General features: G+C 38.7%; 1 protein-coding gene across 1 annotated transcript in view; it reads left to right on the top strand.

Moving 5' to 3' along the window:
* The window catches only part of CHTF18 (chromosome transmission fidelity factor 18), a gene marked incomplete at its 5' end in the record, with an annotated part of 33,396 nt that overhangs the window by 2,104 nt on the left and 16,238 nt on the right, over positions 1 to 15,054 (top strand). The window contains 13 exon segments of the mRNA XM_072416993.1: positions 501 to 642; positions 1,068 to 1,080; positions 1,469 to 1,584; positions 2,059 to 2,197; positions 2,967 to 3,106; positions 3,268 to 3,391; positions 4,657 to 4,799; positions 5,241 to 5,334; positions 7,387 to 7,485; positions 7,707 to 7,837; positions 8,177 to 8,345; positions 9,848 to 10,072; positions 10,602 to 10,751. Coding sequence (XP_072273094.1) covers positions 501 to 642; positions 1,068 to 1,080; positions 1,469 to 1,584; positions 2,059 to 2,197; positions 2,967 to 3,106; positions 3,268 to 3,391; positions 4,657 to 4,799; positions 5,241 to 5,334; positions 7,387 to 7,485; positions 7,707 to 7,837; positions 8,177 to 8,345; positions 9,848 to 10,072; positions 10,602 to 10,751 — 1,685 coding nt within the window.

The raw sequence follows: 15,054 nt of genomic DNA, 5'->3' as shown, positions 1-15,054 counted from the left end.
TAAATATGAATTGCAGTTGGCCAGCCGCTGCATTGAAATAGCGCCGCTACTACAATTCCCGGCATCACTTACATCTGTAGACCAGCGGCCTCTCTGCCTATGTGTGGCCCCGCATTGGACTGTTTTATAGAGGCAATGCCGGGAATTTTAGTAGCGGCGCTATTTCAATGAAGAGGAAGTTCCAGCGGCGGGCCACTCATAAGATTTAGCTCCGCATTGGCCGCGTCTGGCATTTCCAGCACTCCCCCCCAGCTGTATGTTTCCTTCCTACTCCAAGGCATGGACTTGAATGGTTGGATTTTCATAGAAGAATATTGTTATTATTTTTAGCCTGTACAAAAAGGTTACCATAGAAATTTAACTCCGAAGGCTACAAATAGAGAAAGCGGTACCATTTTATAATTGCTTCTTAAACAAAATACTGTCTTTTTCTAAATTGTTTAGTAGTAGCAATAACGTGTCATGGAAAAATGATCCTCAGCTTTATTCTTTATCTGTAGCTCCTAAACCGAAGCGTGCGAGGATTGATGCTGTTAAGAAATTAAATTTTGGATCTGACGATCAGTCTGCAAATAGCTCAGCTATTAGCGATGATATTACTCCACCATCATCTCCAAATTTCACGGACAGGAAGAATGAGAGGTAAATAAAGCTTAAGTACTAACAATTTAAAGCTAACCCTCAGTTTCTGGTGAATCCTGCAAGGTTTGTAAAAATATTTCTTTGCTTGCAAAAAACTGTAACTTTCACATGTGATGTCACCAGATGGTTCTCAATCTTCCTTGCTGTTCGGGCTCAAGGGGGAGGCCTAAATATGGCACATGTTTGTTATATACTGTAAATTCACCGTATGTAAACAATAATTCCTATGGTGGGCTGGTGGGAGTTTCTGCAGAATGTCAGGCATTGCTGGTAATAGGGGAGCAGGAAACTCCTCCATCACTGGGCCTGATTTATTAAAGCTCTCCAAGACTACCATGAGTGAACCTGGGTGATCTAGCAAACCTGGAAAGGATCTTATCCAGAATTTTAAATATTTGCCAGCGATTGACAAATTTTTTTTTAAGAAATCCATTCAAGGTAGGCTGAATCACCCATGATAGTGTATTTTCTCCAGTGTTGTAGAGCTTAAATAAATCAGGCTCACTGTATCACGTCGGCTGACACTTATTTTACATTTTTCTCTAAAAAGGGGGGGCTGTCTTATTTGATGGCCCTGCCTTATCATCGGGGAAACACGGTATGTAATTGGCACATTGGCAGCACCTCTACTATCAAATAATATTTATTGTATTTTTTAAGCAAATAAAAACCAAAGCACAATTGGGTGCTGCATGTAGATGTACTATACTATGCTTGCTCCATTTCCATAACCTTTCTGTTTAAAACATATCCGTTTTTCTTCTTACAAAGATTTATAACATATAGAATTTAACATGAATCTTTTTACACTTTAATATTTTTTTAGGACACATCAAAGCAGGGTGGCCCTAGCTGGAGAAGTGACCAACAATTACATCTTCTAGGGGTTCCTATCTCCTACCTGAAGGAACAGGTAGCGGATGAGGTAATGATTGTGTTGTTGTAACTCCTTGTTAAGATACTTAAGAAGCCTGACCAGTATGAATGCTTGGGAAGGCAACTCCAATTTTTCAGAAAAGTCAAGATTTTCTTATGAATTCAGTTGCTATCTCTTTCTTACCCTGGAGACCCTGACAATCATTAGACTTTGTGTTTCAGGTTGACCGTGCTAAGCCACTGCTTTGCAATTAGTAGCAACTGAGAGACACAATGCCATGCCAATACATAATTAACCAAATCTCTTCAATACAAACTTGACTGAGGCTTTACTCCTCTCTGCTTAATCCAAAATTAAAATAAAAACTAGTTTGTGCTAAAGTTGGTCTTGAGATGAAATTATTCTGTTTATGTTTAGCTATGGTTTAACCTATTACAGCTCTCTCTTTTGTAACATGGCATTCCTACGTGAAGTTGCAGTAGAGAAGACCTAGAAATGTCAGATTGTACAGTATTGACAAACGTCACTTGTCATTAAAGTCAAATGAATGAATTTGAGGAGACAGAAAGTGAATCTTTAGAGGTCGCCGATTGGGAAGAAGAAGATGAGACATCTGAACACAACCTCTGGGTGGACAAATATACCCCCAAGTGCTATACAGAACTGCTCAGTGATGATGTAAGTGTTTTTTTTGTTTTTTTTTTTTCTTCAGTCTCTTCATATTCAGGATACATTCTTTCTTTACCACTTTAAGACCTTGCTTTTTAAAATTATCAGCTAGAATTCCTGACCTGCCATTAACTTTACATACAATGGGGCAGCACAGTGGTTCAGAGGTTAGCACTCTGACCTTTCCTCCCACATTCCAAAAACATGCAGTTAGGTTATTTGGCTTCCCCCCAACAATTGACCTTAGACTGTATTAAAGACATGACTATGGTAGGGACATTAGATTGTGAGCCTCTTTGAGGGACAGTTAGTGATATGACTATGAACTTAGTAAAGCGCTGTGTAATATGTTGGCGCTCTATAAATACTGTGTAATAATAATAATACACTAGACTTTTCTTACATTTAAATTATAGCTTTTATTTGGCACCTGAGCATTGGATTAGTATGACTGTCAGGAAGGGGTTTGTAAAATCACAGCCATAGACTCACTGCCCTGCCTCCTCTCTACCTTTAATCTTTTCTTCATCGAAGATAACTTTACTATTGTTCACAAATCCCAATGTGGAATGGACAAACACTAGACTGCAGTGGTTAGATCTTTGTATCCAGACATCCTGGAAAGGTGTTTTATATAAATTTTTGTTGAATTTGGATGTCAAACAGATACCTGTACATAAATACCATTATTCATTAAAGGAAAAATATTATTTTATAACTGTTTAATACACACAATAATTTTCAGTATCTTTTTTTTTTTTCCTCTCTTTTTACGTAGTATACGAATCGTTGCTTGCTGAAATGGCTGAAACTCTGGGACACAGTTGTGTTTGGGAAGGAGAAGGCTGTGAAGAAGGTTAAACCAACCACATTTTGCTTTAGCAGCTACAATGGTCCCAGACCTTTCAGTGCTACATGGCAAGTCAGCTAAATTCCAGATCATTTCAATAATAAATAGTTTTAATGCATGCATTTCAAATTTAGTATATAGCTGCTTGCCTGAAGTTTAGTTTTAGAAAAAAATCAGTCCAGCGTTCTCACTTGTGAAATAGTGACAATTAAATATTTTTAATCTTCAGTGATGACCGTAGCCCGGATGTCTTCAAGACACGTATTGAAGCTGCTACTCAAATGAAATCTGTCCTGGGAGCAGATGAACGACCAAACTGCCTGATTATCGATGAAATTGATGGAGCACCCACAGTAAGTAAAGGACAGTAGCCTTGTGTATAGAGAGCAATAAAATGTAATCTGCTGTTGGCGTTAATCTGAAGTTCTGTCCCCATTAGGAGACTTACCATACCTTCCTGTATCGGCAGCACAAATAAAGTGGTGCTTGTTACATTTAAATTCGTTGTTAATGTAGTTTTCTACTTGCTTCCTATTCAGTGACATCCTTACAATATCTGAATTCCTTTTTTGTAATCACTTTTTACCTTGTTACCACCTTGTACTATATTCTTGTACAGCAATGTTATATTATAATTTTTAACAGTTAAGAGATCTTGTTTCAAGTCAACAACAATGGTTTTTACCCTGTGAATCTGGACAGGAAAACAAGTATAGTTGCAGGCTAACCCATTTAATTAAATTTGGAACTACATAAAGACTGTGTTCTTTTTGTAAAATTAAAGTATTTATAATTTTTTTTAATTTTTGTTTAATATACTCCTCAATCTAGAAAACATTCCTCAAATTTTTTTTTTGTAAATATGTGGCAAGGCTCCTTTATTTTTGCACTATTGTAAACTATTCTACCTGGATTTCTTAAAGCCTCTTCTAGAACTTTGGTTGGGGAACGACTGATCACCTTACAGAAAGTTCACATAACCAGCTTTATTGGGGCTACACATCCAATATAAATAAAGTGAATGCATATCTATGTCCTTGGTTCATTAGTATTGTCATGCTCTTTTTATATCATATAGTTTTGATTACTGAACTAGGATAGACACATGGGAAAGAAATAACTCATGGGAATATGAAAAAGACAGGAAAAAATCATGGAATATTTGCAGAGTTTTTTTTTTCTCTCTGCCTGTCACATCAAGCACGTCATAATAAAGTAGATGAAAGATGGCATCCTAAGGTTCCCTACTAACCAGAGTCTCTCTTCCAACCACTGAATGGTGCTGTGCTTTAGCAAGTATATCGTCTGCAATAAAAAAAAAAAAACAACTACTAGATAAGATGGGGTTACTAGAACTTAGTTAACCTCCTATTGCTCGCGTTCCAGGAGAGCATTGATGACTTATATGCACACAGCAATTATTCTGGTTGTTAGAGTTGCAAGAAAAAATGCTAATTAGCAAATTGCTAGTTTACCGGATGAGATCTAGGTAGGTCAAATATACACTCTGACTTGTAGCATTCTCACAGTCATGCACATGTATATTGTATTTTTTTTTTTTTAAGCTGTAAAGCTGGACATGTGCAATAAACATGGATATTATTTATTTTTTCTTTAGGTGTCTATTAATATGCTGCTGAGCCTAGTAAACCGGAAAGATGGGAAAGACGCAGATTCTACTAGTGAAGGTGCACTAACAAAAAAGAAAAAGAAAGAGGGTGGTTTGCTGCTCAGGCCCATCATCTGTATTTGCAACGACCAGTAAGTCAAGATCTCATGAGTTGATTAACGTAACAAGGTGTAGATCTACAGGCATGAAGTGGAGCAAAGTACCTGTACATTTTCAGAGCAATTATTCTACCTGACACTGCATGGAATGTCAGTATTGGGGGGAAAAAAAGATCAACTGCAGAGAGCCTACGGGCTATTTTGAAACTATTCCTTTACCCTGAATTTCCTTTTATTATACACATGTTCCATAGTACATAGTTCTTTCTAACCGAAACCTTCTGCTAAAATAAATTGTTTACCTTCTTCATGCTAGTTTGTGGAACACAAGGTATAGACTATAAAATGCCCTACCCTGCCTGTTTCTTTGCTATATCTAGAGACATTTTGTTCACTTTAGGTATCTGGTTTTGCTAAAGTGAATCTCTGCAGGCCCTCTGATCTTTTTCCTTTTTTTTTTTCTCTCCTGTACAGGTATGTCCCATCACTTCGCCAGTTGAGGCAACAAGCCTTCGTTCTGAATTTCCCTCAAACATTGCCTTCCAGGCTGGTACAAAGGTTATACGAGGTCAGTGAAAACTAGGTTGCGAAAAATGATCATATTGTCTGAAGAAAATAGTATGAAAAATAGGTAATAAGTAGGTAAACTAATAAAATAAATGGAGGAGCTCGGCTATTTGGAGAGATTAGCTGAACTGAATCTATTCTCCCTTGAGAAGAGACATATAAGGGGGGATATGATCACCCGGTATAAATTTATAAATGGTCCATATAGAGAAGTCTCTTCCCAAGTATTCACTTTAAGATCTTAACAAAGAACAAGAGGGCACTCTTTGCATCTGGAGGAAAAGTAGTTTAATCTCCGGATAAGGAAGGGATTCTTCACTGTCAGATCTATGAAAATGTGGAATCGGCTCCCTCAGGAAGTAGTTCCAACAAGTTCTATAGATTGCGTTATGAAAAAAATGGATGATTTATAGAAGCACAGAAAAATTGCATGTGATCAAAAGTGTAGCATATGCTACTTTCATAAATAGCAAACATGTCTGTTTTGCTGAGGAATTTTTCCTAACCAGAGTTCTCTTTAATCTTGTGTGTGGATTATGTTGCAGGCCTCATTAACCTTCAGTGGCTGCATAACCTGTTTATTTGTTCGGAAGACTTTAGCTTAATGAGCTTGTCCCAGGTTAAGTTGTTATACTATAAAAGGCACGGGGCCGGTGTCTCCTCTGTGAACACAGCTGGTACAGGGAGCAGCTGGACCTTGTGCATCTAAGTGGCATATTGACACTGTCATGACTAAATGAACTGGTGGTGTATCTAGGTTACACGCAATCACAGGGGAGGCCCTTGCTAATTAACTGCTTGGCTCTTTGTGTTGATCCTGTGTGCAGTAAATTATCCCGCACTGCCTGCCAAGAACCAGCGGTGCTCTCAATCATTTGCCTGAAGAGGTAAAGCAATCCCAGAACAGAAAGCATTTGATGATTCGGAAAATATTAAATGTGGCGAGCCATGTTTGTCTTTGTTAAAAGAAGGCCTGTTACGTCTGCCTTTTACACACTTTAGGCTTAAGTCTACACGGGCTGTTTCCCCAGTGTTTAACCTGAGGCTTTTAAAGCCCATGTTTGAAACCCCTATGTATTCCAATGGGCTAATCCACAACAGGACGTTTCCCTAAGGCACGTTTACGAACTGTATCTTAAACGTTGCTTGCAACCTTTAAAAAATGAAAACGCCTAAAAATGCGGGAAAACACTTGAAAACGCTTCCATTGAACTCTGTAAAGGCTTTTACAAGCGTTTTTAAGCTTTTTATGAAAGCTTCCATTGAAAGCAATAGGTGTTTTTTTTTAAGCGTTTTTACCAGGACTTTGGAATCTGGAAGCCCCCTTTAATAAGGAGACTCCCAGATCCCCACCACCCCACCCTGGGGACTCAGTACAGGGGTATATAAATCCCCTTACTCATTCCCTGAAAGGGTTAAAATATGTGTTAAAAAAAGGGTTCATATTTTTCAGCCAATCACAGCGCACTAGAGATGAATGGGGGCAAGCCTTGTCCACTTTTTTACACATTTTAACCCTTTCAGGGAATGAGTAAGGCGTTTTATTTACTGAAAGGATTAAAAGTAAAACTTATAAACGCTTATGTAAAATTGCAGCAATTCGCGGTAAAACCCGTTGTTTCAAAAAGTTTTTTAGCGTTTTAAAGTCAAGCTTTAAAACGCTTGAAAAAGTGTATAAAAAGGTATATATAAGTGGTAGAAACGTTTTATATGCGTTTTTTAAATCGTCCATGTAGACCCAGCCTTAGATGCGCTGGACCAAACCAAGCCAGTGTGCCTGACATGAAAGTGAATAAAAAGCCATTTTTGGCAATTATCTCCCTTTTATGTCCTAAATCCTAAGCAAACATCACCATGGCCTTTGGCTACCATGAACACTGTAAAAAATGTAATTAAAAAGACACATTCCACCCCCATATAGAGTGCTTTGTAGTACTATTGAAGTAAAAGGTATAATTCTAGCCCTTAGCAATGCTGAATGTCAATTTCATAAATCATGTGACTTCTATCACCAAATGGCTTTGATTCTTCTCCATCGATTTTGTTTCTTTAGATTGTCCTTAAGCAGGGCATGAAAGCTGACACAGGGGCGTTGATGGCATTGTGTGAGAAGACGGAGAATGATATCCGCTCCTGCATTAATACGTTACAGGTATGTTTAACCTCCTGGGTCCTTTGCAAGTTGCTTGGGTGTCATGTTGAGGAAGATTTTAAAACCTGATACCTATAATTTGACTGCTTCTTTCCGCTTTAAGAGACAGTGTGTGTGCTAAAAGAGTTTTTTATCTTATTTGTGAGTCCAGAAAGCTTGGCTTAGGACTCTTTCAGACAAATATGTAAATGTTAACATGTTCTATTCCCCTGATTTCTCAGTTTCTTCGTGGCCGAGGGAAGAAAGAGCTAAATGTTCGAACAGTCCAGACCATGAAGATTGGACTAAAGGACCAAAACAAAAGCCTTTTCTCTGTATGGCAGGATATCTTCCAGCTCCCTAAAGTCCAGAGGTAAGGCAAAGTATTGGTAAGGGATCAATTTAATTTATTTAGAGAGTCTTTACTATAAATAGTAGGGGCTTACAGCTATCCAGGAGGGGGGCAACTCATTTACCCCCTATAACCTCCCCCCTAGCAGAGATAAAAATGCCTCAGTCATTCTTGAGTGGTTTTAAAAAAATGTATGCAAGCAGTGCTAATCTTTCTGTCAGAAAGCCCAGCATGCATTGCAAATGGTCAGGGAAGCAACATCTCATAAATGCTGATTTGGGGAATAAATATATTATACAAATTATGTAAAACATGCTTCTTACTTATCTAAGGCCTTTGCCATTTTTTTTTTTCTAAAAGAAAGCGTATTGGCCAGGACATGGCGGCACCGGACCTCAACCTCCTCCTGGGAAATGAAAATGACCCTCTGAACTTATTAGGCAGGACACCCCTAAGTGCCATGGCGCAAAGGTTCCACCATGTTTTGCACCTCGCCACTGCGACAGGGGAGTATGAGAAACTGACCATGGTAAGCAGGACTTCACATTGCCAGTGGCTTTTATTGAAAAGAAAAAAACTAACGGCTGATTTTCTTGTGCAGGTGTATTGTTAAATCTGACCTACAGCCTTCTCTTTGGTCTAACACAGTTGTAGAGTCTTCTCTCCTGTACTGAAATTACTTGGAATTCTTTGCACACTTTGAGCTTTCTACAATGTATTTTGTAAGCTGCAGCAATCTCAACCTATTTACTGGCTATTTCTTGCCCTTTTCCCCCCAAATGCACTGTCCCTGGCAAACCCCTTTCATTAAATGGGTTTAACCCCCCTGTCATTCTAATTCTGTCCATTTTTTTCACGCAAAAAGCATTCCATTGTTTTGCATGGAAATTTATTTTACATTGTAGGCCTATAATTCTTAGGCATAGCTCACTGAAATATGTCTACTATTTAAAACATTTAATAAATGTAATATTAAGCTTGAAATAAAATAAAAAAATCTGTTAAAAACAAGGGTGCATAAAAATACAGAAACCTGTAATATAACTGTGTACAGTAGCATGTAGGTATATTATATATATAATTATATAAGGATTACTTTGTATTGGATTCAATAAAGCTATTATGTATTGAATCCAATACAAAATTTTTTGAATTTCCTGCCGTGCCTCCTGCACACGCAGACGCAAGCACCAAGGTTAACGGGGAAACCCTGTGATCATTCCTACACTCGCCGACTGAAGATCCGAAGACGAGGATGAGAGGACGGAGGACGCAATAGGACAAGGTAAGTGTGTGTTTATGTTTTTTGCTACCCTGAGTGTGGCTCGGGTTTACCGCTTTTTGCATGTTTTTTTTTACCCCAAGTCACACCCGTGAAGACCACCAGGGGAGTAAATTTCTTTCAATTACCGGTATGTGTCAATGTCACATGTGAACATTGCCACACTTTCCTGTTGTCAAAAAGCTTAGTTTAGCACCCTAGTGACCCACCTTCCAGCCATCATCTGCCTTTATAGGAAAGCAGAGACCTAGTGGTTATTTCATCGAGCCTAAAATAAGGTACGTAACATGGAAAGGTTTTATAAAAATGGTATTAGCTTTTCTTTATTGTTGATGAGGATGTGGAAGGGGCGGCCAATCAAGGCTGAATGAAGTGTTTATTGCATATGGTGGAATTTAAAGCTCAACTTTGTTGTTTGTTTGAGTTGTGCTTTAAATTTTAAAATGTGATTTCTTTTTTTTAATATTTGAGAAGCAAGTTGTTAAACTGCACAAACACTCCATGTTTAAATTATTTCTTTTGGGTGCAATATGTTCACATAAACATGTGAAAGGTCTCTAATATCCTTTGAAGTGTTTAATTCATTGTATCAGGTTTATTATTAACATCCCTTAATAAAGGGAATGATGTTACTGTTAAAATAAACAATTGCTCATTTGTTCTTTCCGACCTCACAAATTAGACTGTTTTATTTTATTTTTTGATGGATGTCTCTGAATAATGACCGTTCTACTTTCTTCCTTCCGCAGGGCCTGTATGACAACTTTTTGAACATGAAGGTGAAAGAGTCCAGTTTTGGGACAGTGTGTTTGGCTCTGGACTGGCTCGAGTTTACAGACATAGTTAATACAATAATCATGCATGGCCAGAACTTCCAGTTAATTAAATACCTACCCTTCCTCCCTGTCGCCTTCCACCTCTTCTTCCCAGCCAACAACATTCCTCGCATTGCCTATCCCAACAGTCACTATGAGGTAAATCCAAGTTAACCTTTTTTTATCACATTGAATTACCAGCAATTATTTTGCTTTTTGTTTGTTTTCATTTATTTTATAGTCAGGGAGGTAAATCATTCTATATGTAGTAGACAATTTGGCAGAGTGACTGGGGATCTCCTGGTTGCAGTTCTTCTTTTCGCCACTAGATGATGCTAAATTTTTAAACTTGCTTACGATATTTTTAAATGAAGTTTGGATAAAGCTAACCTGTACTTTTCCTAAAGCAGCAAATAGTATGCATATCCAAAAGTTTTATCGTATTTATATTACGGTCTCTGACACAGTCTGTACATTTGTTATTGATTATTGTCACTGAGACTGAATGGAGTAAAGATTCATCAAGCTTGCTTATTGCCTAAACAGAAAATTTGGTTAGAAAGATGGCTTCATGTTCCATACAATGCCGAAGTGTGTTTGGGGTCGGGGTCTCTCCAGTGGGATACTGACAATCATAAACTTTATTAAAGTGGTATTAAAGACTTTGTGTTTTGCTTTGTCTTTCCAGGCTCAGTCCAAGCTGAACCAGATGCAAAATGTCCTTAACTCGATGATCTCCGAAATCTCTCCTTATATTCGTACACGTGTGGGCCCTCAGTCCTTGGTACTAGATGCCCTTTGTTTGCTGCTGGACATCATCTCACCAAAGATGCGCCCTGTGAGTATTCTGAGTCTTACAATTTTTATTTCCATAAAGCCAGCAGCCTGGTCTTAACCATTTCTCCTACCTAACAGCTTTGTAGCCAAGGCAAAAAAAAAAAAGATGGTGTTCTAACACTTTCCCTCCAAGAAGTGGTTACTAGAAAGTAGAAGAGCTATAAAATACTAGATAAAGCAATAATGAGCTTCAATAGTGGCTAAACCCTGCACTCTGTTCTCATATTAAATCTAATATAAAAAACAATTTAGTAATGCACATTCACCATAAAATACACTTTAATTACCTTTAATATTCTAGTAGTGAAATAATAAAATCTTGTAATATTTCATATGCTAGTATAGTAGATCAATGTGATCCACAAGAAAATTTTGGTGCTCTAAAGCCCTGGCCGGTGCACCCCCCAGCAGGGTCCTTCTCTTGACCCCGCTGATCATGTCCCCCGTATGGACACAACCCGCCGACTCTCCCATTGCGGGGTCTGGCATCATCACGTCACTCTGGGGGAAGTATCGTCCCCTTTGAGTAACCCACGGCTTCCCATGCATGCGTGGTCCGTGAGGCTCGAAAGGTTGGCGACCACTGTAGTAGATAATGCAGAAGCCTTATGCACCTCTCCATTGTGTGCACCTAATTCTAAGTAATGTTTTTTTATTTTATACATATCTATTGAAGAGCTGCCGCCTTGAACACTCACTTACATGTCTGCTTTATACATTTTATTCCTGACACACTGCTTCAATAAGGGTGTTTATTGCCAGTTATCACTTCACTATTGCACTGACATGCAGAAAGAAGAATGAATGTGTCCTACCTATAGGTGCACTAGATGATTTCACATTATGTGCCCATATAATAATAATCCATGATATATTATTAATAGTTTCACTGTCCAGCTGTACTCATACTAAGCTTGGTATTGATGTGGATTTGCAAAACTATTACATACAGTAAGAATTCAAGGGTGAAAGTGTAGGCTTAGGCAGTTGGTTAGCAAGTAAACCCATGTGTTCCAAAAGATTAGCTGTAATGTTAATTGGATGGTTGGAAGCCAATTAGAGTGAATCAGTCTTTAGTGTTTTGGTCTCACACTAGTGTTATTTACAGATTGTGATTGGGTGAAAAATACATTACGAATGTTAATGCATCCTGAGAATACATACTGAGCCTGTTGCCCCAGAGAATGTTTTTCCATGAGTCAGCAAACATTTTTGCGTGTATGTTTTTAATGCAAGCAATGTAGGTATTTTATTCAGCCTCGTATTAGGCTCTTGCAGTCTAAATTTAGTGGAGCTGGTGTTTAAGTTAAAGAAGCACTAAAAGGCACCAATCGGTTTTGTGCTCACAAGAAACCGGGGAACAGAATTAATTGGTTGTAAAAATTTTGAATCGGGCAGAATTATCCCTTCTCTAATAATTCTTACCTGCCTGGTGGCTCCGTTCTTGGATTGTAAGCTCTTGTGGGCAGGGCCCCCCCTTTCTTGTGTCACAGTCTGTCATTTGCTTCCCCTGTTTAAATCATAGCGCTACGTAATATGTTGACACCATATAAATACTATTAATAAAAATGTTGAGCTGCACAGGTTAACTTTTCCTGGCTACCCCTGCGCTCCTTGCACAGGAGATCTGTCATCGCAGCTCGGCCAATCAACGCAGTTTAAGATCACAACTAGGAAGTGAAAAAGAACAGGGACAGGCGAGTATAATGGGGTTTAGTTGTGGGTCCAAGCCAACATAGGCTCAAAGGAGGAGGGCTCAATTATGCTAGCTATCAGATGTTTACATTCATCAAGCAACCTTTCAAAGATTGTTCAACGTGGTTGGTAATATATACAAAGCGGTAAAATAAGAAACCCACATGAGGATCTTTGTGGAATGGCAGCATTTTAAGCAAAGCTGCATTAGACGTCGATGCTGTTAAGATAGCATTATTATTATATATTTTTTTTCCTGGAATTTTCTTTTCCAGCCCTAAGAATTGCATTTGCTAAAGCAATCCATTAGTGGCAGCTCCTGTTTTTTAATAAAGTGAAGCTATGTATCATGTGGTAAATCAGGGCTGGCCTGCTTGAGCGTGAAAATGGTCAATGGCTGCAAATAGTGGGTCTCGCAGCGCCATGCTTACTCTTTGTCTTCCCAGCAGTGTTTTCTTTCCATCGTGGTGTAATTCAGTTTGTTGCTTTTTCCCCTGAGACACCATTGACTTCTACAAGTCCTGACAGTGTTTGTTGTCCGTTTCATTCTCTTGCATCTGGAGGTGTCGGGCAAGGTCATCGTCTCCCCCTGGGTCTGAGGTTATTTTCTTTTGGTTCTTTATTTAGGTCTGTAAGCCCTAGGCTCATATCCTTTTAATTTAATTGTGATTGAAGTGAACGAAAAGCAATTTAATCTGTGTCTCCGGGTGAGCCAAGGGCCAAGGCAATTAGACTGAAAACTCATATTTTTAGACTTAAAGTGCTGGGCCAGTGCTCTGTGTGGAGTCTTCTCTTGGCCTGTTTTTCACCTTGTACGGTATAGTGTAAGAAAACTTTATCTGCTCCAATTTATACAAATATTCACTTATTGTCCACCAGATTCTTTGACCTGATAAACCCTAATATAACCACTATGAGGGTCACAGATCTTTGCTCACCTTTCCACTGTCATTGAATCATATCTCTGCATTTGCAGCAGTTATGTCAATTATTACTATTATTATTATTATTTCATTGCGATTTCATGCGACTCAACAACAGAAAATTAATACACATTAGCTCCTTTTTTGTGATTACCTTAACTTAGCTTTATGTAGTCCTATGCAGAGCAGTACCACGACAACGAGATGGAGAACTAACGGAATCATCAGAATAAGGGTTTTTTTATTTACATTTATTATATAGTGATCAGTCTAGCACTCACTTTTGCAGACGGCCCCATTACAGTGCTGCTGTTTCCTCATTTTAATTTTCAGCCTGGGGACAGAGCAGTGTTAGCGCTGTATTGCCTAGTTTTAATAAAAGATGGGTTAGGCATTCTAGTTGTGCAGCTTGACAGGGGGACAATGTATATTTTTGGCAGGTGATATACTGTAAATATTCATCTCACCAGTGAATGTGCTGAGCTGATTGGGGTGAGTTCAGGTACGTTTTTACTGAATTCTGTCTAAGAATAAGACCTTTCCCCAACTGTCTCTCTCTTACGGTGACAAGGTAGATTTAGTCCTGCAGCACCTTGGAAATTCATAAAAAGTCAGAGTCCTTTGATAAGGAATTAATAAAGATAGCTGGTTACTGAAAAGTTGGGTTACAATACAGAGCCCACCACCCAACTAAAGTTTCTTCCTACTTAAATAAAAAATTCTGAGGAAAATACTTTTCACCATCTTTTGCACTAGAGTGCAGTAATGTCTGCCTTCTGCCCATTGGGAAAACTCCATGTCCTACGATTCCTTGCATTGTGTATCATGGAGTTGTAGACTTGTAGACTATATTTTGAATGGGCTGACTGCAAAAGCCTTCTGAATGGAGCAAAAATTGTAGCAACTTGCATTAAGGATATGAAGTTCTCTGCAAAGGATAGAAGATTTTTATGGGCACACATATTTTTCAGAATAGGTTGAAGAGATGTATCATTAGGACTTAAGGCAACAAACCAAGAGATCTGCAGCAATTTCTTTAAAGCCTATTTAGCTGTAATTCATTCTGAAGGTTGTTCCAAAAACTAAACAATCTGCCTGGATTTATTTAAAAAAAAAAAAAAATAAAATTTTCTGTACAAAAAAATTTAAAGCCCTGCAATTAGTCATCCCCTAGGACAAGGGTGTCAAACTCTGGCCCAAATCGGGCCCCCCAACCTCCTTTTTTTGGCCCCTAAATATAAGCTGCAGCTGGCCCACCACTGAATTGAAATAGCGCCACTACTACAATTCCGAGCATCACTTGTGTCTATAGACCAGCGGCCTCTCTGCCTATGTGTGGCCCCACATTGGACTGTTTTATAGAGGCAAGTAACGCCGTTAATTTTAGAAGCGGCAGGCCACTCATAAGATTTATCTCCGCATTGGCTGCGTCTGGCATTTCCAGCACTCCCCCTCAGCTATACTTTTCCTTGCTACTCCGAAGCATGGACTTGAATGGTTGGATTTTTGTATATATAATATATCAGTGCTCAACCCAGGATTTTTTTTTAAGCTGGGTGGAAAGAAATTGTAGGCGGGTGGAAGCCCCTGATTTGTGACCAAACTCTTCAGTAACCACCCAAAAACAGCCGGGTGGTTGCTGAAAATTGCCGGGTGGTGAACCCAGCTAAGAGGAGCTGGGGAGAA

This window comes from Pyxicephalus adspersus, chromosome 7 (assembly GCF_032062135.1).
Source record: "Pyxicephalus adspersus chromosome 7, UCB_Pads_2.0, whole genome shotgun sequence".
In the NCBI taxonomy this organism is placed as follows: Eukaryota; Metazoa; Chordata; class Amphibia; order Anura; family Pyxicephalidae; genus Pyxicephalus; species Pyxicephalus adspersus.
The sequence above is the reverse complement of the archived record's forward strand: the minus strand, read 5'-3'. Positions and strand labels throughout refer to the sequence as shown.